This window comes from Staurois parvus, unplaced genomic scaffold (genome assembly GCF_062004578.1).
Source record: "Staurois parvus isolate SC_StPar_1 unplaced genomic scaffold, SC_StPar_1.0 ptg000209l, whole genome shotgun sequence".
Taxonomy (NCBI): Eukaryota; Metazoa; Chordata; class Amphibia; order Anura; family Ranidae; genus Staurois; species Staurois parvus.
In genome coordinates this window covers 9,445,810-9,472,442 of record NW_028318005.1, presented here as the reverse complement: position 1 = coordinate 9,472,442, position 26,633 = coordinate 9,445,810, and the positions used below count along the sequence as shown (strand labels likewise).

The window sequence follows — 26,633 nt, the reverse complement described above, 5'->3', positions numbered from 1 at the left end:
AATATCCAGTGAGCAGCAATTGTGTGGACAAAAATGCCTTGTTGATGCCAGAGGAAAATGGGCAGAAGGATTTGAGATGATAGAAAGGCAACAGTAACTCAGGAAGGTAGTTCTGAAGCCAAAAGGGGGTCCAACCCAGTACTAGCAAGGTATACCTAAAAGTGGCCAGTGAGTATGTTCAGACAAAGCCAGCCAATCAGTGTGCTTCCTGCCTTCACGGGACCAAGTGACCAGCACCTGCCAACCAAGGTCTGATCCAAAAAAGGTATCAGTTTCTGCAGAACGAATAAATATTTGTTAAATATTTAATATCCAGTTTTTCAGATTTCTTGTTAAAAATTAAGGCAGAAAAAAAAAGAAACTTTTTAAGCTAGAGTAGGTTTATTTTACTATGTCTATAAAATATTGCTGCCTAACCCATGCATTTTGGAAAGAGTTTTTTTTAAAAGCCTACAGTACCTGGTATTCCCAGGCAGTCTCCCAACCAAGTACTAACTAGGCCTGACCCTGCTTTGCTTCCAAGATCAGACAAAATTGGGCGCATACAGGGTGGTGTGGCCATAGGTGAAAAGTGTCATTTTTAATTGGCTCAATAAAAATATAATCATTTGATAATATCTCTGGCTATAGAACAGGAGTAAACACTTGATCTCCTAAAATAGGACACAGGAGGGGCGCCAAACTAAGTGCAGCCTATAAACACCTCGATTTATTAAAAATGTGACAGTAAGCAATTCACATAGAAATTTGGATAAGCAAGCATAGAAGATAATCCATGGCTGATCATGAACAGTCTCTGGTTATCTTCAGTCTGTACCAGTATAGCAGAGAAGCGGAGATTAATTTGACCAGGAAGCGGCCGACTGCCGCAGTTGCCATCATGGAAAGCAAAGATGGTGCCGGACTGGAACTGACAACAACAATAACTACGTTATAACGTAGATGTGGGCGGTAATAAGTTTCGAAGCTTTAGCTTCTTCTTCAAACCTGATTGGCTGTCATCAAAGGCAGTCGAATAAGGGCTAGACTGGCACAGATTACAACTGTGTCCTATTTAGATGTTTACAGAGCTCTGGCATCACTCTCTAAGCTGCTTGTTCATCATCTCCTGCCATAAACAGTTCTGTCCAGTTATGCAATGGACTTTAATGGACCGATTTGTTATGGACTTCTAAACATCTTTCAGTGCCAATTTGTACATTTTCATAACTCTTGATCTCCTGCACTTTAAAGCAGAGCCTGAAATTCAAATTAATGTGCAACCCCCTCCTTTCTTGAAAGTTACATTAAAGAACCTGTGGATGGAAAAATAGATAAATATACTAACCTACCAACAACTTGGTTGCCCTAAGTGCTTGAGATGCCACCATTAGCAATCCTTCAAGATAGAGGCCACTAAGATAATATTCCAGTTATACTAAATTGAACATCAGTACTGCATTATACATGAGGAAAAATAGCACATGGCAAAAACACACAATTTTACTCGGCGGATGTGTTGAAAACTGACAGACATTCAATTGCTCTCTTCTGCCAAGGTGGAAAGTAAACTGGCACGGGAATAATTTTTCCCTTCGCTGCTTTTTGAAGAGCATATTAGAAAGATAAGGTCCAAGACAGCACAGTGGCTTCTGCCTTGCAGCGCTGGGGAGGTCCTCAGCAAAAGTTTGCATGTTCCCTCTGTGTTTTCATGGGTTTCATCCAGGTACTCAAGTTTCTTCCTATGCTCCAAAGACATGCTGTTGTATAAATTGTCTTGTACATATACTATATGTATGTAAGACAGGATCCTAGATCGTAAGCCCCTCAGGGGCAGGGACTTATGGAATGTTCAGTATATACAGGGATGTTGAATTTGTATCGCACGATGTCCGGGACATGTAGTTCTGGGTCTCGGGCAGGTAGCTTTATTCAACCTTTAGCCCTGCTGCGGACAAGCAACAGGGCTCCCCTATCAGGTGGAAGCATTCAGGAGACAGAGCTGCCGCCCAATTGCTTTCACACATCCCACGGCTGTTAGTTCTGTTGAAAGGCAACTAGAGCATACAATTTCTGACTTTACCACTGTGCCAGCTCACCAAATCTTTGATGTACAATTATAGCAACACATGCATTACATAAAGATCAGTAAATGGTGAAACGTGTAAAAACGCCCACAAAACATGCAGTCATGAACAGCACATAAGTAGAAGAAAAAAAAAAAACACTGCACATACATACACAAATCTAATCTTACATATTGAAATGAATGACACAAACAGCCAGCTACAAACCAAGATTACCAATCTCTAGATACCCAAGGATCTGCTGGTGCATTTCCAACATTACTTTAAAAACGGGCTATGGGGGGGGTGTCACATAAAAGAGAACACACACACACAACAGAATACAGACATTGTTCACTACAGAAGCCCCGAGTACATTCATTATAAAAGTAGCAGAAAACTGCCCTGTAAAATCAGGTCACAAAGTCCTGCTGTCCCGCCTCCCATTTTAAATACAGCTTAAAAGGAGACATCACTGAAAAAGCTCAAAGTTAACACATTACCTGGTCATATGACACCAATAGTAGATCAGCTCTCCAAAGCAATCCATAGGCATTACATAAAGAGGTCCTATAATGTCAATCAGCCTCTAAGGCGGGGGTCAGCAACCCGCAGATCGCGTTCTACCAATAGATTGCAGCCTGGGCTTGTTGACCTGCCATCCCAGAGCATCAAACAGTGCAATGCAGAGGGACTACTTTTTGGAGCTGTAGTAAGCAGCAAGAACCCCTCCTGTCCGATGCGGAGCGATTCCAATGCACTCCACCTCTTTTCCCAGCTAGTGATCGAGAGTAGTGCCAGCAGCAGGAAAGAAGAGATCTCCAGGTCAGTGTGAAACAATACACTGGGTATAATAGCCTTGGGCTGCTTTGAGACTGATGCACTATGGTTTCCCCACACAGCAGGTGTAGTACAGTTTACCTGCAGCTTTCCTGTGGGTGTGCTGCGCTTTGCCAAAGATTCAAAGTAATATCCCAAACGCAGGAGCACACTTTAGCACACTTTCAGAAAGTGCAACACACCTGCAGGATATAATAGAAATCTATGGAAAAGTTCAGCTAACCCAGGAAAGTCACATATGAAAAGCAGCCTTATAGCAAGCTCAGAACAGTAAGGGTTACATTTTTCTTTTTTAGTTTGGGGGGTGGTAAAACCCCATAGTTAAAATGTGTTCTTACCACTCCCGCCCCAACCACGCCACCTTTAGCTGCAGTGGCCAGGGGTGTACACTTCACAGCAGGAGTTATACACCCTGTCATGGTTGGTGGGAGTAGCACCTGCCAAGCATGACCCATTCATGTGAATGAGGCCACTCTGCAGGTCCTGCAACCGTGTGCAGTACAGCAAACAAGGGGTTAAAGCAGGCAGTGTTGGGTTGCTTTCTCACCACCTGTTTGGACACACAGAAGCATGCAGTTGGGGGGGCGCTTGCAGAGTGGCCCTATTTACTTGAATGGGTTGAGACTGGCAGGCGATAGCACCTACCAAATGCAACAGGGGGCAGTAAAACTGTGATTAATTTGCAGGGTTTTACCACCCCACCCCCAACTTTATGCGTGAACAAGCCCTAAGTGCGCCCCTGCAACTAAGGGCTCATTCACAAGAGCAGCAGGCATTGCTGCTCCTCTGAAAAACAATCAGAATGTGTTTGACAGGTGATGAGGAAGAAATACGTTGCCTCCTCACCACCTGATTTAGCCTGGGTTCAGATTAATGCAGTGTGGAATTCGCACGAGTTTCTGTGTGATTTCCACACTGCATCATAATCACACCCCGTTCGTATGAACCACTGCGGGTGTGTATTTTAAGTTGATACCCTGAAATCAGTTCACAAACCGCAGTGCAATGTGCAGAGTCAGATCACATGGGTGTGAACACCCACGCAATCCAATTCTGGTGCGGACTAAAAAAGGGTCCTGCACTTTTTTGGTGCGGATGCGGTTCGATTTGAGCCACACAAAATTTATGGCTCAAATTGCACTGCACAGAAATCGCATGTGATTTGCGCAGGAATGCGGTGGGGTTCCTCTGCAAATCACATGCAATGTGCCGCACCGCATCAGTGTGAACCCAGGCTTAAACTCACTGCAAAAACAAGAAAACAGAGGGCGCAACAGCCTAGTGCATTACCTGAGAGTTAAAAGGAGATATATACCAACAAACAACTGTGTTGACAAAGGCATATCGGTATCCAAAGCAATCACGTCACCAGGTCAGCTCCCAAAGCACGAGAAGACCCTCAAATGGCTGACATGTTTAGAGGGGCGATCCCCTATTCATCAGAGAATGATTTAAACCCATGATTGTAGTGCAATGCACGACATTGCAACATGGTACTACGGCAATTAAAGGTTTAAATCAGGGGTGAAGAGGTGATTTTTTACTACTCCCGTGTCGTTCAAGTAGACCTCCACCTCTTTAAGGTTGCCTAACCCTACTCCAGGGACACAAGCAGAGTCACTGGGGAGTTCCACCTACAGTCCACACTTTGGGCTGCAATGGCACTAGAGGTGGCAGAAGTGCTGCCATTTTAAAGGAAACCACCACTATAGCCAACAGGAACTGCTATTCATATACTAAGATTTAGTGCTCCTTCTATAAGAATGCAGTGTGAAGAACTAGATAGATACCGCGTTTCCCCGAAAATAAGACACCGTCTTAGATTTTATTGGCTCAAAAAAAAAAAAAAAAAAAAAAAAACACCACACTAGGTCTTATGTTTGGAGTAGGTCTTATTTTTTTTAATGTACTGGTGTGGACAGGGGGTGCAGAGATGAGCTGCAGGCAGTTGGGGATAAGGGTTACTATAGAGAGGGCTGACTGATGACAGATGACAGTTGTGAGCTGCAGTCAGGTGTTGCAGAGGTGGATTGACAGGTGAGTTTCAAATCGGGTGCAGAGATGAGCCACAGACAGGGTGCAGGGGTGAGTTGCAGACAGGGGATGCAGAAGTGAGCTTCGGGTCCTATCTTCCCACACAGTGCACCATGCGCACTCGCTCACCACTCTGCCTCTTCCTCACTGGCCATTGAATTCCATGCATTAGGCTGCAGGATGAGATGCCCCACCCCACCCCTAAACACACTGCACCCTCAGATATCTGTTCCATCCCTGTCCCACAGTGAGTACAGAGTTAGGGGGGTTCTGTGGGAGCAGATGATGCTGTTACTTACAAGAGGGATTGTCACTTGGAAACACAAAAGCTGTGCTTCTGTGTTTATAGGAGACAGTATATATTGGTGTACACAGGGACAGTGCCAGAGGTGGTGGAACAGCTGATCACAACTAGGTCTTATTTTCAGGGTAGATCTTATACTTCAGCAATTCCCAAAAATAGTACTAGGTCTTATTTTTGGGGAAACAGGGTAGATACAGAGAGAAAGAAAAACTATAAGGGATATCGACTGCCACAGATTAGGAAAAAAAGCCTTAATTGTCACGTTAATGACTTCATGATGACTCAATAGCACAGGGAAACATCAAACAGGTATGTTGGAAACGTGCTGGAATATCCTGACAAAGCGTAATTAATAAACAGGCATCCTGGCCTCTAAAATAATTCAAGCCAAGTATAGTTCCCCCTTTAAAAAGTCAAACACAAACTCACATTTTAATACAGATTTAATTTTAAGTTGACTGACACTTATAGCTCAGTCCTGACAAATTTCTTAAAGTTGAACTCCAGGGAAAGTAATTGAAGGCTTAATTGGTCATTTAGTTTTAACACCACAAAAAGGTGTATTGCTTACCTGTTCTAGCTGCTTGCAAGTAGCCTGCAGAAACAGAAGACCAGTCCCTACAGCCTGTTCTGATCTACGCTCGAACATCCTATGTCTTCAAAATGCAGAGTCCATAGCCCTGCACTGGATGTGAGGATGTTTCAGCAAAATAGGTTTTCTTTTGGAGTATGGGGAAGCAAATGACAGCGCTCAAGTACAGCGGCCATTCTCTAGCCCATATACTGTCATAGACAGGGAGTCATCACTGCTCCCTCAAGGCTCCAAAAACAAGTTGCTCCGCATATTTTGTTGCCAGCTGTGGTGAAGGAAGGTGTTTTTGTTAACATAATGCATGTTAGTCTTTGTACGAGGTTAAAAAAAAAACATGCACACCCCAAGCTTTGACTGGTACCCTGGGACACATTTACCATGCATGTAAACCAGGCTGTACAGTAGTGCAGATCGTAGCCCAAAGAATGGACTTAAAGGATACTTTACTTGGCTGAAAAGGAAAATTAAAGCCTTTTTGGATGCAACATAAAACCACCCTATTTTTTCTGCTGCACTAATTTCCAGGTTGAAAGCGGACATCTGACAGAAAGCAATCTCTTGGGCCCTGACCAGATGTCAGACTACTGCGCTCATTCCAAGTCTGGGTATCTGTTCAATTCACAGGATGGAAATGAGGGAGCAGTACTGGCAGACAGGACAGATTGCAATCTCCTGGGGTCATGGCTCATAGCCAGCAGCCCCCCCACTCCCCAACCCAATACACACACACTGCACTTAGGGCTACAGCAGCACTTCTGCAGAAATTCAGCATGGAGAAATTAATGAAGAATAGAATTTAGTAGACAGTTTAAGGCTTTTTGTACATGGGCACTGATGCAGATCCCAAATCCCACCTGCTACTGATTGCCATCAACACAGCCAGTGAGGCTTTAAGGTTCATTAAACCCTATAAGCAATACATCAGCACGGTACACAGAAGGGTGTCTTCACTACCAAATGTAACAATGCATATTGATGGGACACACCCTTTAGTAGTCAAATGGGCACAGACTACCTGGCTCTGAGTCGTTACATCTGAGATGCTACACCAATGCTGCTGCCACCACAGATTACATTGCTGGACAAATCCCAGGTGCCAGAGAGCCAAAGCTGCATAAAAATTACAGCACACGTCTAACCTTTGCATTTCTCTTGTTGTCTATTGTGCTGACTCTGATGAAAAAAAAAAAAAAAATTCCTGTTGGTTCCTGAATTGGACAGATTGTCTGAATTCACTCCTGGATTACCCACTACTGATGTTTACATGGTGGCGGCGGTGCATGTGCATGTCCAACCTATCCTTCCAGCCCCAAGTCCAATCTTTAACAAACTCGTGCAGACTCCACCTCTGCAACATCGCCAAAATCCGCACGTTCCTAACCCCAGAAACCACTAAACAGCTCATCCACTCACTCATCATATCACGACTCGACTACTGCAACTCCCTCCTCACTGGCCTGCCTCGCCGCGAGCTATCCCCGCTTCAGTCCATCCTGAACACGGCGGCCAGACTCATTCACCTTTCCAACCGCTCCGTTTCCGCCACCCCCCTCTGCCAATCCTTCCACTGGCTTCCGATTGCACAACGGATCAAATTCAAAATCCTAACGCTGACGTACAAAGCTGTCCACCATGCTGCCCAAAGTTACATCACCGACCTGGTATCCAGGTACCACCCAGCACGCAGACTCCACTCCTCACAAGACCTCCTTCTCTCTAGTTCCCTGGTCTCCTACTCCCATGCCCGCCTCCAGGATTTCTCCAGGGTGTCTCCCATCCTCTGGAACTCCCTACCCCAACCCATCAGACTATCACCTACTCTCCTTTAGGCGCACCCTGAAAACCCATCTCTTCAGGGAAGCCTACCCCACCCCTTGCTAATTTCAGACCTCCTGCACTCTTCCTACCACTCCATCCCCCACAGCTACCTCCTCCTGTACCACTATCCCCTCCCTCCTAAATTGTAAGCTCGAAAGAGCAGGGCCCTCGAACCCCTCTTGTATCGCATTGTATTGTTATTGTACTGTCGCATGTATTGTCTCCCATTGTAATGTACAGCGCTGAGCGAACTGTTGGCGCTTTATAAATACTGTATAATAATAATAACTAGTTTGCGTCTTTCTGTCCATGCACTGCATTCAGGGCTGACATGAAAACATTAACAATGTGTAATCAGCTACACACTTACTGTATACATGTTGGCTCAGAGCAGTAGTGGCAGTCAGTAAGGTCTATGAATGATGCACTCATGTAAATGTGGGAAAGATCTTACTTTTTTGGTGTTCCAATCAGTCTCTTAACACTGTGGAAGCTTCATTAGGAGCTGATGGAAGCATCAACCCTACGAAAATTGGTATTTGCATGCATTAGTAACATCTTCCACGTAAGAGGGCTCATACCTGTGAAAAGGTCTTTTGGACCATTCATTGCATTAAATAAGGGGCATGCATATGCTCACAAAACTCTGAAAACCAAAAACACTGTAAGGAGGAGATTTTAATATATCTATCTCAAAGGATGAATACTGCTACATCATGGTGCCTGGTATACAGGCTTTAACTCAGCCCTATTTCTCAGATACAAGTTAGCTTCAACAACAAATTTTTAGCAATTTAACTTCATTATCCCAAAAGAACAAACTAATTGGTGCTATATCGCTATGATATAATTGATCAATAAAGCGCTTTGCCTTATAATGATATCGTACAAAGTAAAATAATGCAGTATTAAACCCAAAAGCAAAGATTTAATAAATTGTAGTTTACCAAATCTTAGATGTGATGGCTGCATTTGTTTTCTTTAGGCTTGGTTTCCTCTCTTCACCTGGTGAGCCGGCCAGTAAGTTTTTCCAAGGAGCAAGCTGCCCTGCAGATGTAGCAGTTAGATGGTTGAGACAAACCATTTAACCCATTTATAATGGTCAGCTTTTACCTATGCAAATCCTTAACCCACCCCCCAGCCTAAAAAAAAAAAAAAAATTGGTACTGTAACCGCTTGTGATCTAGAGTTTGGCTTCAATTTGCTAGTGTATCACAATCTGCTAGTAGATCCAACACTGCCCTACCCCTAGATTAGCAATGTCGTGGTTCAAAAGGTGCCTCTGTTGCTCCTTCATTCAGAGTGTAGGCACTCTAATACAGGAGGTATGTTACTGGTCAGATTACCAGATGAAAAACAGAGAAAAAGAGGAAAAAAAAACCCCACACAAATACAACATCCAATTATTGCTAAGCTGCAATGTATTACATTTTTGGTTTTCGGTTGAATACCACTTTAAGTCTATAAAAGCAAATTCAATGCTGAATTAAAAAGAAAAAAAAGGACTCCTGTTAAAGACATCTTTTCTATTTATCTGTCCCAATGCACGTATGTGGAAGCTCAAAAGGATCTCCACATCCGACCCACTTCTGGATACCCAAATATCCTGACACCCGCGTCTCTCACCAGCCTCCACATCACTACTACTACAGAGCTAAATTCACAGAGTAACCATTTCAGCTTCGTCATTTAACATTTACATAAATATTTTGTGCTACCCATTAACCCATGAGCATCTTTATATTAAAGTTTTCCTATGACAAGAATTAAGAACTGCAGTGGTGTTTGTTGGCACTTTTCTGGAAATTAATACAAAACTATGCAAACATACAGACAATAATTCAGTTGGTATGAAACAATTTGATTGTATGTTCACAATCAACTCATTTGTTTTGTTCCAAATTAGTTAACTGCCACCGAGCAGCTAAGCAGTTTAGTAATGTTAAAGTAGAACTCCAGACAAATCTTAGAGTATTTATTATTTTTGCCACTGCTGGGAAAATGTGCCCTAATAATTAGACCTGGTAACCACTGTCATCAGAGTAGTTAAGGAGTAAAAACTTCTAAAGTTGTCACCAGAACAGGAGTAGAGTGGATCTTAAAATTGAGACCCCCTACTCCACTGACAACTGTTAAAGCAGGAATCTCATTTTCAAGATATCCCTACCCACTTCCCGTTCTGTCTCAGCCTATCCCAAACAAAAATGTTAAAAATATCTTTTTTTTTTGTCTGGAATTCTATTTTAATGCAGAATTTATGAGAATATGTCTGCCACTACTGGTTTCCAGGCAAAATTATTATTTTCCCATGCAGGGTTTGTGCCTGTCTAGGGGGTCGGAAAGCAAAGATATACTTACCCAATCCACCAAGTGCAAGACCGATCACTGCAGCTCCTGCCCCCCACGCACGCTAGTGGTCTTGTGAATGGGCTGTTCTTTACGTCATCACGCCCATAGACCAGATCCGGAAGCGAGAACAGCAGAAACAGTCCACCACTGGATGTGGGGGGGGGGGGGAGCAAGGTTTTCCGGAGGATCTGAGGAATGGGTAAGTACAGATTTTCCCTGAGCCCCTGGACAAAACGAGCACTTAACCAATGCAGGGCAGGCACAGCCCCATTACATCCGAAAAAGAAAAAAAGTTTTAACCAGAGTTCTGCTTTCAGAAAACACTTGTCACTGGGTGTCTATACTGGTTTTCAGCAATAACATATACAGCCTCCTAGCTCCGAGTACCCATGGATGTGCTCAGACAGAGCTGCTCCTTGGAGACAGGCTGCTCATTCAGGTCAAGGCAAAGCAGGTCTCTGATTTCCAAGCAGTGCCCTCTATTGGTGTCCAAGCCTTGTTTACAACAAAGGGATATAAACATAGTTGGGCCATGCTATCAAAAACTGCCTGTATCAGTAAAGGTTTATTAAAAATAATAATACTTGCATGCTCTCTGCAACGGTTTTGCACAGAGCAGCCCCAATCCTCTTCTTCTGGGGTCTCCCAACTGGCGCATTCTGCGATCATCTTTTTCTCAGAGTTTCCCCATAGAAGGCCACCTGCTATGGGGGCATTCCTGCAGGCTTGATCCCGAACCAGACTGTGTGCGTATCTGTTGACACACACACACCCACAGTAAGGCTCAGCCCTCCCCCCCAATCCCTCCTCACAGGATTTGACAGGCAGCAGCAAGAGCCAATGGCTCCCACTGCTGCCTCAGTCCGTGTGAGGGGACAGAGAGAAGTGCAGGTTCAAGCTCAAGAAAGCATTTGGGGGGAGCTGAACATGAAACGTTTATACCTTACTGCAAAAAAATGCATGAAGTACAAAAAAAACCTTCTGCCTTTATAGCTACTTTCAGTAATGGTAACACATTGCATTGGCATTCTCCCCCCCAGGCTACAGGGAAAAGCACAGGTGTGTAATGTGTTTGGGCTCATGCATACGGACGCAGAGAACCATACATCATTAGCAAAACAGCGTATTCCTGCGCCCAAGAGTCCCAGATGTTTGCATACAGCCATGGCCAGCAGCCTGTATGACAAGCTGATAGACACCACAGGTATATGAATGTAATCACACATTTAAGCAGTTACATGCATACTCAGACCGCTGGAGTCCAGGGCTTGTCGATTCTTGTACACATGTAAAAAACTCGAATGTGCATTATCAAGGAGAAGAAAAAGGTGCTACTTAACCCAATCCATTAGGCTGGCCATACATTACACAATTTTCTTGAGATCTTTGGTTTACATTAACCAAAAACCATATAACAGCAGGTCAAAACTAACAACACTTTCAATTGTATCCAATTAGGCAGGCTCTTGCACTACATAGTTGAAGGTAAATCTAAAGGAAATTGGGCAGAAATTAGACAGAAAATTGTATAGTGTATGGCCAGCCTTAGTATGTAGATTAATGTGGCCTCAGCCAGCACTGCTCCAGCCACGCCCCCCCCACATGTTTCACCCCGCTGACTGGGGCTTGGTCACAGAGGTGGGGAAAACAGGGCCAACCCATGCACTGGGTTGGTGAGTGGCACCTTTGCTTCCCTTTGATAATGATCTCACACCTCTGAATGGTGAACAGAAGCCAGCTAACTTCACTGCAACCAGCAGGGAGATCTCTGTCTCCGCTTAGAACAGCACTACAAGTTTCATTTGGATCTCTCAGATGTGCCGTTACATCCATAGAGCCCCAGCATTTGCACATGAACCCTTTATTTTCTATATGTTAAATAAGTTAAAATGAGTACATTTCCATAAAGTCATTTGAGTGTGTTCAAACATTGTGCTTGGTAGACAGGTGGACCATGAAAGGTAGAAGCAGGAATTTTGGGTGCTACCAGTGCTATCCTGCTACCAGTGAGTTTATTACAGGGTTCCTTTCAATTCAGAACCATCCATGCTGTTAATTCTCAAAGAGCTGAGCATCTGTACATTTCCAAGGTTCCACCAACTTCCTGAATAAGCCCATATTAAGCCACCAAAAGCAAGACGCCCATCATAAATACTGCTAACAACCTTCAATGAGATGTTTAATGAAAACATTAGACCTCACAATATAAACGTATATTGCTCTTAGCAACCAACTTCTGTTACTTCCAATTTGCATTTAAAAAAAAAAAAAACCCACACACGCAAGAAAATGGTTGCAAAAGGAAAAGCAGACACATGCATGCATGCAAAGGCCTGATATTTTTTATGTCAAATCCCTGATTAAACTACCAAACACTCTTAAAAGTTTAACAAGGACATTTACTAGAAATAAAGAACTATAGAAATGCAGGTCTGTGGGGCAAAGGTGGGGAGAAGGAGAAGAAAATTAAAGCTTAGACTGTCACCGAAATACCTGAAAATACATTTTCAATAAGATTAAATGCTGATGCACATATTTTGATACAATTGGACTGTCACACATTTCCAAAACCATTCACCAATTTCCCTTACATTAAATAGAGCAAAAAGTAAAAAAAAAAAAAAAAAAAAAACACAATACAGATGAGTCTACTTCCTTTCACCTGTTTGTGGGAAATGTCTGTCCTTGCTCAGGTAGGGCTCCTCCAGTGGTTGCTAGGGGTCCCTGGAGCATTTAGCAATTTCTGCCTCTTTCTTAAGTAAGCACTGACCCCAATAATCTCTTCAGCTATATGTAAGGGCGGCCCTTCTCCCAATGACAGCTAAAGCAAGGGGGCCGGTACGCCACTGATCCCCAATGTCAGAGGCCACTACAATTTACACTGTCTACTTTCTATTAAGGACATCATCCTTTTAAGAATACTACTAAAATATTTGTAGTCAACAATTACAAATCTAGCCCCTTGATAATTCCCGTTTGACACATGACCAGACCTGAAATATATTCCTTCCCTTAAACCCACCCTCTCAGGTGAACTCAGAAATTGGGAGAGGACTGTATATCTGTAACCTACATGCTGTGCTGTGTACATGAGCCACCAAGTTATGTTTTGTATTTTTTTTTTTTTTTTTTTTTTTATGGATTATAAGCAGACAGAAGTTAGCTCCCCTATGTGGGCTATGTTATGTGGCGTATGCAACAACCCTACTGCTCTTAACACCTTAAAAAAATAATACATTTTACTGCATCAAAAAGCTCCAGGTACCAAATAGGACAAGAATGAAACATTACTTTTTCTCTTCATATTTACTTTTTCTCTTTATATTTATATATCTATCAACTTACTGTTGACATTAATGAACTGTAATCTGTAGGTATGTAATTATTAGCAGAGATTTCCTAAGACCTGAAAGTTACTTCAAGGATTCCTTTGTAATAGGTTGAGAAAGGCTGGTCCAGTTACTAGGAGCCCAACTACAGGATCCAACTGACTGCCTATCTACCAGAATATAAACATGCACATCCATTATTACACACATTATGTAACAACTGCAAAACAAAACACTTATGTACCAGAATCAACCTGGAGTGTTTGTGGTCCCCGAAGGAGGACAGGCCATCAAATGTAGCAAAATACACTTGAAAGATACAAGATAGAATGACTATTATAATGACAGGAATAGTATTTGTATTCCAGGCCTCTGGTGTGGTCTGTGGAGGCAGCTGGAAGTGTAAATCTATACGATCACAGGACTACATACATTTCCATTTTAAGAAAATAGAATCTCCCTGGTCCAAAGACAAGGAAAGGGTCTCTGACCTACACATAGCCAGAATAGACTGCCGCCTGAAGGGACTCTTTAACAGCTGCCAGACGTCATCCTCACACCATGGGAACATTATGCAAATCTCTAGTAAATGATCCCTAACCCCAATCCATCGATTACCTTGCCAGTCTTGTGATCGAACCAGACAAGTGCATGGTTCCTGGAGAGCACCTTGCAATCAAAGGTGGCGTTATTCTGCGCAGGGCGACAGCGAGCCACCGACCGCCCAATCTTGACCGGCTCGTCCAAGTAGACATGTCGCTCCTGGAAAGGGTGAGAATTTGGGCGGCAAGTGAAAATCGCAAAGGCTGAAGGCATCTGGGCCAGCTGCGGCGGGAGGGTCAATCCCAAACCGGAAAACGAAATAGGGTGTTGATCCCTAAATCCAGACCACCGGGCGGCTGGGAGCTACCGAAACCTCTGGAAATTTCACCGCTAATCTGTCACCAATTCATAACACACTTGGGTTAACAGGATCGTGGGTCAGTCTGCAAACTACTCTTCCAGTTCCACAGCCAATACCCCATAATGGTCCCGTAGGAAGACCACCAGTAGCAGACGGTCTTAGTTTTGAAGTTGTCCAGCATTCAAAGCATCGTCAACAAGCCACTTCCGCCAACTGGTGTCCAGAATCACCCCGCAAAAGTTGATCCAAGGCTGGTCAGAGCAAGGGTCGATGAGTTCCTAAGTGGTTTAGGTCCACCATCAACAGCCACCAGAAATGGTCTTCAGTCCAGGAGTGGAAGGAACATCGGCGGCTCTGGTGTTTACTTTGTGTACATGTCATGCGTCTAGGGCCCAAGGGATGCCAATTTGGGGCCACCAAGCCAGTCACAGCGATGACAGGTGCTCTTGGAAATTATCTGGGCCCACCATGAAGAACCAGCAGAAGGGAAGGTCCAATCCTCAATTCATGGTAACATCTGCCAGCCTGGTCCGTGCCTTCAACTTCAGTGAGACGTCTGTGAAGACCTAGGGCAGCCCTGGTCTGCTGATGAGGGATGGGGAGGGATGGAGGTCCACCTTCCACGGGCTGCCTAGGTGCCAGGCTCCATACCAGACAGAATCTGACAGGTGGGAGCCAGGGACCGATTGACAAGCTGTGGGGGAGAGGCTGGCTCAGGGCCCTCCCCCCGGGGGATAGGCCGGAGTCTCACCCGCTGAGGGAGTCCTAGGGCCCGGCAAAGGAGTTACGCGAGCACCGGGAGAAAGGGAGGACCCCGAAGCCGCCCTGAGGTAAACTCTCCCGGCACAGCACAGGCCTCAGCCCCGCTCCAAATCCCAGCAAACTTCTCCCTCAACGCGCACACAGCCGGCAGTTTAATGGACCACAGCCCCGCCGAGCTCCCCTTCCTCCCGCGCCGCCATGTTGAATACTAGCTGCACAGCAGCCGGCCTCCTGCGTCACCACAGCGGAGATGGGGCGGAGGAATGGGAGGGGAGCGACGTGCTGAAGGACCAATCAACGGGCCGCCCCGCCTTCGTCCCTTCCCGCCCATTCCAAACTGTCACTGGGAGGAAAGAAAAAGAAAATAGGTGAATCTGTCCGTGTGAGGGGATGAGGGGACAGTGACCTGGGGTGGCCTTGTCTTACTATCCCCGGGACTCCCCGCTCACGGTGCTGGATGGACAGACACATAGGTTGTCATCACTGGACGGACCAGGAAACTCACAATACAAACCATGTAATAGGGCAGCGAGATGAGTGCTAAAGATCCGCCGAACGTTCAGTTTAAATACAAAACAGAAGATGTTCAGAATCTTTCCGTTCATTGTTCTATAGAAAGCAGCCTGTCCCCTGGCAGCATAGTGCAGAGAGTGGCCTGTGGCCTTTGTACTGTGTGGAAGCAGTGGTCTCTCTGCAGGGATCCGACACGCCCTCTGTTGGGTCAGCGGTGGGTTTGACACCTCATCCCTTTGAAACTCAACACATATTAATGGAACATGGTCTGGGGCTGATTTCATGCAGATAAAGCACTAAGCAGGGGCGGACTGACAACTCATGGGGCCCCCGGGCAATAGGGGATCATGGGGCCCCTGTGTCCTTGCCCAAACTCAAAAAAGGCTATGAAAAAGGTACCAGGGATATCTCATGGGGCCCCCTACTGACCTCGGGCAGTGCCCGAGTTTCCAAATGGTCAGTCCGCCCCTGGCACTAAGTGTGTGTAGTGACCACTTTAACCACGTGCCTACCGGGCACTTATACCCCCTTCCTGCCCAGGCCAATTTTCACCTTTCAGCGCTCTCACACTTTGAATGACAATTGTGCGGTCATGCAACGTATCCATATGACATTTTTGTAATTTATTTCACACAAATAGAGTTTTCTTTTGGTGGTATTTAATCACCACTGGGTGTTTTATTTTTTGCACTACGAACACAAAAAGCAAAACATTTGAAAAAAAAGTTTATCTTTGTTTCTATTATAACATTTTGCAAACAGATCATTTTTCTCCTTCCCTGATGTGCGTTGATGAGGCTGCACTGATGGTCACTGATAAGGTGGCACAGATAGGCAGCACTGATGGGCAGCACTGGTGGGCACTGATAAGCGACACTGATAAGGTGGCAAGGATAGGCAGCACTGTTGGGCACTGATAAAGTGGCATGGATGGGCAGCACTGATGGGAACTGATAGGGTTGAATGGATAGGCTGCACTGATGAGGCGGCACTGGTGGGCATTGATGAGGAGGAACTGATGATACTGCACTGATATGTAGCAATGATGGGCACTGATAGGTGGAACTAATGGGCGGCGCTGACTGGTGGCACTGATGGGTTGCACTGCGCATCAGTGACGTCCCTGGGGGGTGTGGGCCGCACCGGGTAACACCATCATTGGGGGTGCAGGAGCAGGATGCCAGCAGAGCTTCTGGGCTCTGTGAAGGTCCTGGCCAGTTATTGGGGTGATCCCGGATTCCCAGCACAGTGACAGCTGCCCCCGGTGTAGCGGTAAAATGAGTATCCCGGACCCGTGAAGATATGTATCCCCTGAAGCAACTGCGCATGTGCCAGTTTCAAGCAGAAGAAGCCGATCGTCGATCCCCGACATTAGCACAGAGCTGTCACAGTTAACCCCTTACAGGCTGCAAACTGCTGAAGCTGATCCCGCAGATCATTATGGGTTGCAAGATCAGTTAACCCTGTATAGGGTCAACTGATCTTGCAACCCATAATGATCTGCGGGATCAGCTTCAGCCTGAAACCGGCACATGCGCAGTTGCTTCAGGGGATACATATCTTCACAGGTCAGGATACTCATTTTACTGCTACATCGGCACCACTCCTTCCTTCTGGAGGGATGACACCACATGTTACCGCATCGAGTGACACCAACCCTAGGGACACCTCTGAGTACCGTGATGATAAGTGCAGATGTCCTCTGTGACATTTGCTGGTTATCAGGAGTACTTTCCTGATGCTGTGACAACATGAGGAAAATGCTGCCAATAGCCAGCAACTGTATTTATTCGGTGATCTGCTGCATCATTGGACACAGCTGCTCACATCGTAAAAGGCCACTGTGATTGGCCTTTTACCTCATCATGTGATCAGCTGTGTCAGTAGGACACAGTGATCACGGACAGCGCCGAGTGCACGCTGCTGGGGGTGCACGTTCTGGGAGGACGTCATATGATGCCCTTTCAGAACCGGACAACGCCCTGTAGCCATCATTCGGCTATAGCATGGTTGTGAAGTGGTTAATCAGCCAAAGAACCTGTGTCATTATGTGTTCGGTTTTAAAGGGATGAGTTGGCAACCCTAGTTAGTTGAGTCCTAATAACAAGGAGCATCAGCTTGATCACAGCTATAGATCTAACTCAGCAGTGGGAGGGTGGACATCTGCAGAGAGACCACTGTTTCCACAAAAGGAAAGTCATAACAGCACTACCACAGTCCTGCTGATACTCATCTTCACTACACTCCCCTGTGGCTCTCTCTCTGTCAAAACGTTTGGGCGATTCCCGGTACTCCTCCTGAACAGGGAGGGGGTCATGCACATTGGGATCCTAGTCTGAAGTCACCTGAGCGATCCTGCCAGTTAGATGTCATCTGCCCTTGGCCAATCATAAGCAGCCCCGGCATTCCCACAGCCACACAAATACAAGGGGTATGCTTCAGCTTCCTGGCGGGATCTCTTCAGGTGAGTCCAGGCTACGATCTGAACAAACCTAAGCTCATCCCTACTCAGGCAGGAGCAGCAGCCAATCAGTGCAATGTGTGTGATACCACCCAAGACGGCCATCTTTGTTATGGGTGGGCCCTGGATTGCATCTGCGGCCAGCATGACACTGGTATTATACAAATTTGTTCAAAATAATGGAATAGAAAAAAATGCACATGGTCAGAAGCAAAAGACGATCCTAGACTTCCTCTTCTACTACTCTGGTACGTAGCTATGTTTGCCTACCTTTGCCTTTGTCGGCCGAGAATTTTCTTCCAAGTCGATTCCATTCCAACTACATCATGATACACACTTTTTGTGGTAAATCAGACTGTCGGTCGTCCAATTTTCACATAGTTTGTATTAGGCGTTACTCCTCGTTTCTCAACCAATGGTCCCCCTGGCCAGCGTGTAATCACCACATAAATCTAGACCACTCCTTACATACCATACAAGTATAGCCACAGCACTGCGCACCCCACCATCTGTTACATAAGTGGTTCTAACAAGCCCAAGGGTGGGCCCTGGTAGTCTGTAGTCACTACACAATGCAGAGTGTGATGCCACTGGGTAATGTGACTTATATGGTTAAATTAGATCCTCTAGAACTAGTGTGGACTTCCACACTGTATAAAGCTTGCCATCAATAGTATGCCCTGAATCTATTCGCTCGTCCATCAGTGTAATATGTACAGTAAAATATTCAGGCTATATCCTTCACCTAGAATGGAGATAAATACATAGATGGATAAATGATGGATGAATGAATGGAGGGATGGATAAATGGATGGACGAATGGATGGGTGGATAATTATATGAATAGATGGATGATTGGTTGGTTGGATGGATGGGGAGATATATGGGTGGGTGGACTGATGGATGATTAGATGGATGATAGATGGATGGGTGATTAGACAGATGATTGGTTGGGTGGATGGATGATGGATAAATGGATGGGTGGATAGATGTTGGGTGGATGGGTTGGTGGATGATTAAACGGATGGGTGCAGGGGCGGACTGACAACTCATGGGGCCCCCGGGCAATAGGGGATCATGGGGCCCCTGTGTTCTTGCCCCAACTCAAAAAAGACTATGAAAAAGGTACCAGGGAATCTCATGGGGACCCCTACTGACCCAGGGCCCTAGGGCAGTGCCCGAGTTTCCAAATGGTCAGTCCGTTTGGGTGGAAGGATGGATAATTGGGTGGATGGATGATTGGATGAACGGATGAATGCGTGTTTGGCTGCAATACTAGGTTCTCTGGTTTGCATCTCAGCCAGGAGACAATCTGCACTGAGGGTGAACATTCCAAAGACATGCTGGTAGTTTTATTGGCTCCTGTCTAAATTGGCCCTAGCATGTGTGCCGATTTAAAACCCCAACTGCAGATCCTGGAAACACTCTGCTGAGTGGATAATGCCGCTCTAGTACACATTTCATACATAGAGCCCCAGAAAAGTAAAGTGTACCGAGGATCACCACTCAACCATGGTAGAAGGGATGAGATAGATCATAACAAATTGAATACATTTTAAATGGATGTTCTCCACAATGCTAAATTGTCATTTCTAAACTGTGGTTTCTATCATGGGCATCCTGATGATGCACGGCTTCCTACAAACAGAAATAGAACACTTTGCCAGGTGCTGGATCACATTCAAAACATCTGTACTGAAACTTGGCAGCCCAACTGAATTCAGTCATCTAGACCTCTCCTGGGGCCTGGGAGGGTTGGAGGCTTTTGAATCATACAAATCACTTTTCTGTTGAACAAACACAGTAATATTTGTGGACAGCATATTATACATTCAATGGGGTGTGAACATTAATCTACATTTCCAGGAATTGGGGCAGAATGTGTAAGTGTATGGAAGTGGAATCCAATGTGTGAAGTCTATAGTGCCATATCCTTAAAAAATATAAAATTATGTTATTTTCATCTGGCAGCCTCACAGTTAACATGTTACAGGACAGAAATGGATTTTTGCAGGAAAAGTAAAGATCTTTTTAATATATTTACAAATGATATAGGGTCTGAGATTATACATACCATTTCAGTCTTTGCAGATGACACCAAGCTGTGCAGTGGAATAATGTCCTTACAGGATGTTTCCAACTTCCATGCGGACCTCAATGCACTGTTTAATTGGGCACCTATGTGGCAAATGAGGTTTAATGTTGATAAATGTAAGGTTCTGCACTTGGGGTCTAAGAATATGCATGCATCATACATACTGGGGGGGTACAACTGGGGGAATCAATGGTGGAGAAGGATCTGGGGGTTCTGGTAGATCACAGGCTTAATAATGGCATGCAATGCCAAGCTGCGGTTTCTAAAGCGAGCAAAATCCTCTCTTGTATTACAAGAGGTATAGACTCCAGAGAGAGAGATATCATTTTACCCCGGTACAAATCATTAGTAACACCTCATCTGGAATATGCAGTTTAGTTTTGGGAACCAATTCACAAAAAGAATGTTGGAGAACTAGAGAAAGTACAGAGAAGGGCAACCAAACTGATAAGAGGCATGGAGGAGCTCAACTATGAGGAAAGATTGAATTTATTCTCTCTTGAGAAGAGGAGATTAAGGGGGGATATGATCAACATGTATAAGTACATCAGTGGTTCATATAGTGAACTCGGTGTAGAGTTATTCACCCTGAGGTCATCACAGAGGACAAGGGGGCACTCTTTACGTCTAGAGGAATACAAATTTAATCTCCAAACACGGAAAGGTTTCTTCACAGTGAGAGCTGTGAAAATGTGGAATAGACTCCCTCAAGAGTTGGTTCTGGCCAGCTCAGTGGATTGCTTTAAAAAAGGCCTGGATTTGTTTTTGGATACACAGAATATAACTGGTTATTATTTATAGGTAAAGTTGATTCAGGGAATATCCGATTGCCTCTCGGGGGATCAGGAAGGAATTTTTTCCCCTGCAGGAGCAAATTGGATCATGCTTTGCTGAGTTTTTTTGCCTTCCTCTGGATCAACTGTGGGTATAGGATTATAACTTTTTTTTTTTGTTTTAATGGTTGACTTTTGTCTTTTTTCAGCCAGGCTAACTATGTAAGTAACTGCAGCTGCCTTTATCTCTGGAACTGCTTTAGACCTGGTTTACAGTAATGCAATGTGGCAATTGCAGCGAATTGTGTGCGTTTCCTGCATCGCATTTCATTCGCACAGTGTCCATGCGATCTGGTGTGGGTGTCAATGTTAAATTAATGACACTCCAAAACAGATCACAAAACACAGTGTGATTACCAGAAATTTGATCACACGAATGAGAACACCCATGTGTTGCGAATCAGGTGCGGAAAGAAAGGGGCCTGCACGATTTTGGTGTGATATGCACAGGAATGCAGTGCGATCACATGCGGTGTCCTGCAATGCACAAGTCTGAACCTAGACTTAAGATGCCATTCTTCAACCTCTGCTAATGCATTGTCAGATGCAAAATTTGAATTGTGCTGGTTTGTGACAGGTATGATCTGCACTGTATGGAGACTGGAAGTATAACATAACTACAACCCCTTTAGAAAAATAATATACTACTTTCCTATAGTATTTCCATTTCTCAAACAGTAAGCACATTTGCAAGAATTAAAAAAAATGAGAGCAAAGGCTCTCCTATGCTTTTTTAGGAAATTGGCTGATTTGCATTTTAGCCCCATTCCCAGCTTAAGAAACAACATTATTACCTGGTTATATTTAGAGATCTAAACACCGCTGTCATTCGGTAGCAGTGAAAATGTGTTTGTTTAGATAGGAGTTCTAATTTAGGGCACTGCGCACTTTTTTAGCCAAGAGCTACCAACCTGAGTTGTCAGTGATTTTTATTGGCTTTCATTGTTAATAAATCAGTATAATTTGTAAAACATTCAGAGAATTAACTGTTTTCATAATTTATAAAGATTTAAAGTGCTTTAAAAGATAACAAGTGGTCGCATCAGGGAAATTAATATGAAATCTAGACATACTGTATATAAAAACCACCACTCATTCCAGTTAGGTAGTAAAGCTGAACTCCGGGATTAGAAAATGTTGTCTAAATACAAGAGGCATGTGTATTATTACTGGAATTTTTGTGTGTTTTGTGTATTTCCTCCAGATCTGAGCTATATTCCAGTGTGAAACTTTATGCAGGAGCTTCCTATATTAACCACTTGCCCTCCAGAGGATTTGCCCCCCTTCCTGACCAGGCTATTTTTTTGCGACATGGCGCTGCGTTACTTTAACTGACAATTGCGCAGTTATGCAACGATGCACCCAAATGAAATTTGTGTCCTTTTTTCCTACAAATAGAGCTTTCTTTTAGTGGTATTTGATTACCTGTGCAGTTTTTATTTTTTGCGCTATAAACAAAAAAAGATCGACAAGCTTGAAAAAAACAATATTTTTGACTTTTTGCTATAAACCATATCCAGCAAAAAAAAAAAAAAATCTAATTTAATCATAAATTTAGGCCAAAATGTATCCTGCTATATGTCTTTGCTAAGAAAAATACCAATACATGTAAATTAATTGAACATGAATTTACGTGAAAGTTATAGCATCTACAAATTGCGGTATATATACTGGAATATTTTTTTTTCTTTATATCGACAGCGATCAGCGACTCATAGTGGGACTGTGGTGGGCATTCTGACACTGGGGGGAACTGACTAACTGTCATTTTCATCCCCAGTGACACTAATACAGTGATCAGTGCTAATAAAAAGCACTGACACTGTAATAAAGACACTGGGCAGGAAGGGGTTAACATCTGGGGCGATCAAAGGGTGAATTGTGTGCTGTATGTGTTTTACTGTGTGCTGTGCTTTACTGTGTAGGCACGCTGCTTTGTATTGCTGTGCTATACATGTTTTTGTGCCTCGAGTCCAGCTTTAATAAAGTTATATAAAATAACTCCGTGCCAAAGTTGTATTAAAATAATTGTTCAGCTGCAGTTACTGGTGTACGCAAAACAATTATGTGTGTGACCACATTTTAAATATTAGGGCTGCATTCACATGTGTACAACTCCAAAGTAGCATGACTTTGGAGTGCAACTTTGATAATGGACAACTGATGCATCTTCAGGTGCAACTTTCATAAGACTTTTGAGGATTTAATTTGCAGTCTATGGCACTCAAGTTGCATGAAAGTTTTACAAAAGTAGTGCATTGTCTATGTTGAAGTTGCTGCAACTTTAACCGCATGCCGCCCAGCCACTGTACATATACGGCGGCAGGGCGGCACTCACAGGCAAAACCACGTTTTAAAACGTGTGTTTTGTAAACAAATAGGGGGCGTGCGCGAGGCGCACCGCCGCCCTATTTGTCCCGCAGATCACCGCCACAGATGTCAGTCGCCGGGTCACAGCCGCTCCTTAGCGGCTATGTCCCGGCGATCGGCGGCAAACAGTGACAGACAGCACAGCTGCAGTAGCTGTGCTGTCTGTCATTTCCCTGTCAGCTCGAGGATGAGCTGATGGAGAAAGAATAGTTTCTCTTTCTCTATCAGCCTTGTCCCGCCCAGTACACACCCCCGCCCCCTAGTAAAACACTCCCCTCACTCCTATAACCCTTCCCTGCAAAATAAAGTTAACCCCTTCCTCCCCATTGCCATTAGTACAGTGTCAGTTTTTTTTTTTTTGCACTGATCACTGTATTAGTGTTTTTGGGGATGTCAGTGATCCCCAGGCAGTACCCCCCAATGTCAAAATGTCTGCCGCAGTCCCGCCATAAGTCGCTGGTCGCTGCCATAAGTCCCCGATCACCGCCATAATTTGCTGATCGCCAAAAAACCCTAGAAATCCCAGTATCTTTCCCGCCATTTGTAAACGCTATAACTTTCATGTAAACCAATTAATTTACACGTATTGGGGTTTTTTTTAGCAAAGACATGACGCAGAATGCATTTTGGCAGAAATTTATGACTAAATTTGATTTTTGCATTTTTTTTTTACTGGACATGTTTTATAGCAAAAAGTCCAAAATATTCTTTTTTTTCCCTCAAAATTGTCAGATTTTTTTTTATATAGCGCAAAAAATAAAAACCGCACAGGCGATCAAATACCACCGAAAGAAAGTTCAATTTGTGGGGAAAAAAAGGATGTAAATTTAATTTATGTACCATATTGCATGACCACGCAATTGTCCGTTAAACTAGCGCAGCGCTGTATAGCAGAAAAATGGCGTAAATTGCAGTATTTATACCATAGTTTGTAGACGCTATAACTTCCACACAAAGCAATCAATATACACTTATTGGGATTTTTTTTACCAAAAACATGTAGCAGAATACATTTTGGCCTAAATTTATAACCAACTTTGAGTTTACTATATATTTTTTATAGCTGAAATTAAAAAATATTGTTTTTCTTCAAAATTTTTGGCCTTTTTTTGTTTATAGCGTGAAAAATAAAAAGCGCACAGGTGATCAAATTACACCGAAAGAAAGCTCTATTTGTGTAAAAAAAAGGGCGTAAATTTCGTTTGGGTGCAGCATTGCATGACCACGCAATTATCAGTTGAATTAGTGCAGTGTCGAGTAGCAAAAAGAGGCCTGGTCATTAAGGGGGGTAAATCCTCTGGAGCTCAAGTGGTTAAGTCGAACACATTTGATTGGTTCTCATTGAAAAACACGGGGTACGACTTGTCATGCAACTTTAGTGTCCAAAGTCGTATGACAAGTTGCACAAGTATGAATGAAGCCTAAGTGTTAAATTACCTAAAACAGGAAAGTTCTATAAATACCACTGTGTAATAATGTATCTAAAAAACGTATCCTCTTTCCAAAATATTGTGCTCAAAAATTATACTGTTCAGTTCACAAACAGTGTCCATAACAATTATTCATACATCCAAATAAACAAAAACCAAGTTGTAAATATCCACCTTCAGGTTCCATTCACACTAGGGTGTCTCAAATCACAGGCGGAATCGCCACGATTCTGCACGTGATTTCAAAACGCGCGTTTGCGTGTTTAGGTGCCATTCATTTCAATGGCACCTGAAAACGCTGGGCGTTTTTGCCATGAATGTGGCACTGTTTTTTGTGTGGCAAATGCGCTGCGATCACGCAAACAAAATTGCAGGACGTGCAATGCCCAAAAAAGGTTTTGTAACTGTTTTTTGGTGTTACGCACCCCACGATTTGGTTTGTGCAATCACAGTGCATTTGTTGCATCAAAAACGTGCCACATTTGCGGCCAAAACGCCCCGTGTTTTTAAGTGCCATTGAAGCGAATGGCACCTCAACGCGCGAATGCGAGTTTTCACATTTTCGCAGCACATTTTCAAGTCTACCATGTAGTGTAAGGACGCCACACACCCACACACAAACTGTCTGTGTCCAGGGCTGCTTATCTGTCTCTAATCACATGTATCTGCTCAATGTGTGGTTACATGTGAACAGACATGCCACTCTATCACTGATTTGTACAAGCTACATGGCCACAGCTGATTGCTCATAGCTGTAATCCTAAACACAGATTTACGCTGATATGGCCACACCATGGTTGAATGTGTGAATGAGGTTTTAAAACTGATCTCATGGAAAAAATAAAAAAAAGACCCTTGTTGTGGAGCCCTTCACACACTGCAAAGGTTTAATGCTCTTTTTTTCTTGGGCCACCTTCCATAATTAGGATTCAATGGAACTCTAGGGTTCCTCCAGGAGTTCCTAGGGATTCTGTCAGGAATGGACTTGCCAATAGTGGTGGGACTCACCTGCCTTGTGGGCTGCAGTACCAGGGCTGGCCAGCGGGTGCTCTCAACAACCAGAGGTTCACTTCGGCAATTAGCCATCACCTGGGGCTGATTGGTGGTGTATTTAAGGAATGGCCAGACCTGCAGTCTGTGCCTTGGTGTGTGTTTTTCCATGGGCCCCTGTATCTTGTGACCTGCATTCCTGTTCCTGCCTGACTTGTTGCCGACCCTGCCTGATCCTGACCTCTGCTGACTTCTCCTGTTTGATCCCTGGCTTGTGACCCTGACCATTCTCTCCGCCTGCTCCTCCTGTACCTACCTGCCTGATAGTTATCGACCCGGCCTGCCTAACTACGTTGTGCTCTACATGTGTATGTACCTGGGTATCTGTATCAGTTTAGGTTTGGGTTTGTTTCACCTTGTTGTATGTATTTGTGTTAGCTTGGGGTTTGGTGCACTGCGTTTATGTTTGTATTGTTAGTCTTTAATAAAGCGTCTTATTTATACCATATCTGAAGCTTGCGTTTCCCTGTGTCAGTCCACACACTTCTGGTCACACCTGCATCTCTGACAGATTCCTTGTGCAATAAGCAATTTCTGACCATTCAATATGGAACTACTGACCAATTACTTCATCATCTATCTATACAAGTAGGGTGAACATTCTTCCCACTGGCCATCACAATAATGTACCATAAGCTGTAGAAATAGTTATTTTTGGAAGGGGTTCTCTCACTGACCATTTGGGAACTTGGGCACTGCCCGAGGGCCCAGGGTCAGTAGGGGGCCCCATGAGATGCCCCTGGTACCTTTCATAGGCTTTTTTGGGTGTGGTTTAAGTGTGGGCGAGGACCCATGATCACCTATTGCCCGGGGGACCCATGAGTTGTCAGTCCGCCCCTGCCTCCATTTAAAAAAAAAGTTGAAAAAGGCTGGTCTAGAGCATAAAAAGGAACTAAACTTACCT

General features: G+C 44.1%; 1 protein-coding gene and 1 pseudogene across 6 annotated transcripts in view; both read right to left on the bottom strand.

The window, feature by feature from the left end:
• SLMAP (sarcolemma associated protein) overlaps nt 1-15,188 on the bottom strand; it is a 239,621-nt gene extending 224,433 nt beyond the window's left edge. For all 6 annotated transcript variants that reach the window (XM_089678751.1, XM_089678750.1, XM_089678753.1 and 3 more), the window contains exon 1: nt 13,930-15,188. In XM_089678751.1, the coding sequence (XP_089534877.1) occupies nt 13,930-14,127 (198 nt within the window). In that variant the 5' untranslated portion in view covers nt 14,128-15,188. The remainder of the gene's footprint in view (nt 1-13,929) is intronic.
• On the bottom strand, nt 448-566 carry LOC149461147 (5S ribosomal RNA; annotated as a pseudogene).
• Nucleotides 15,189-26,633: the final 11,445 nt, after the last annotated feature.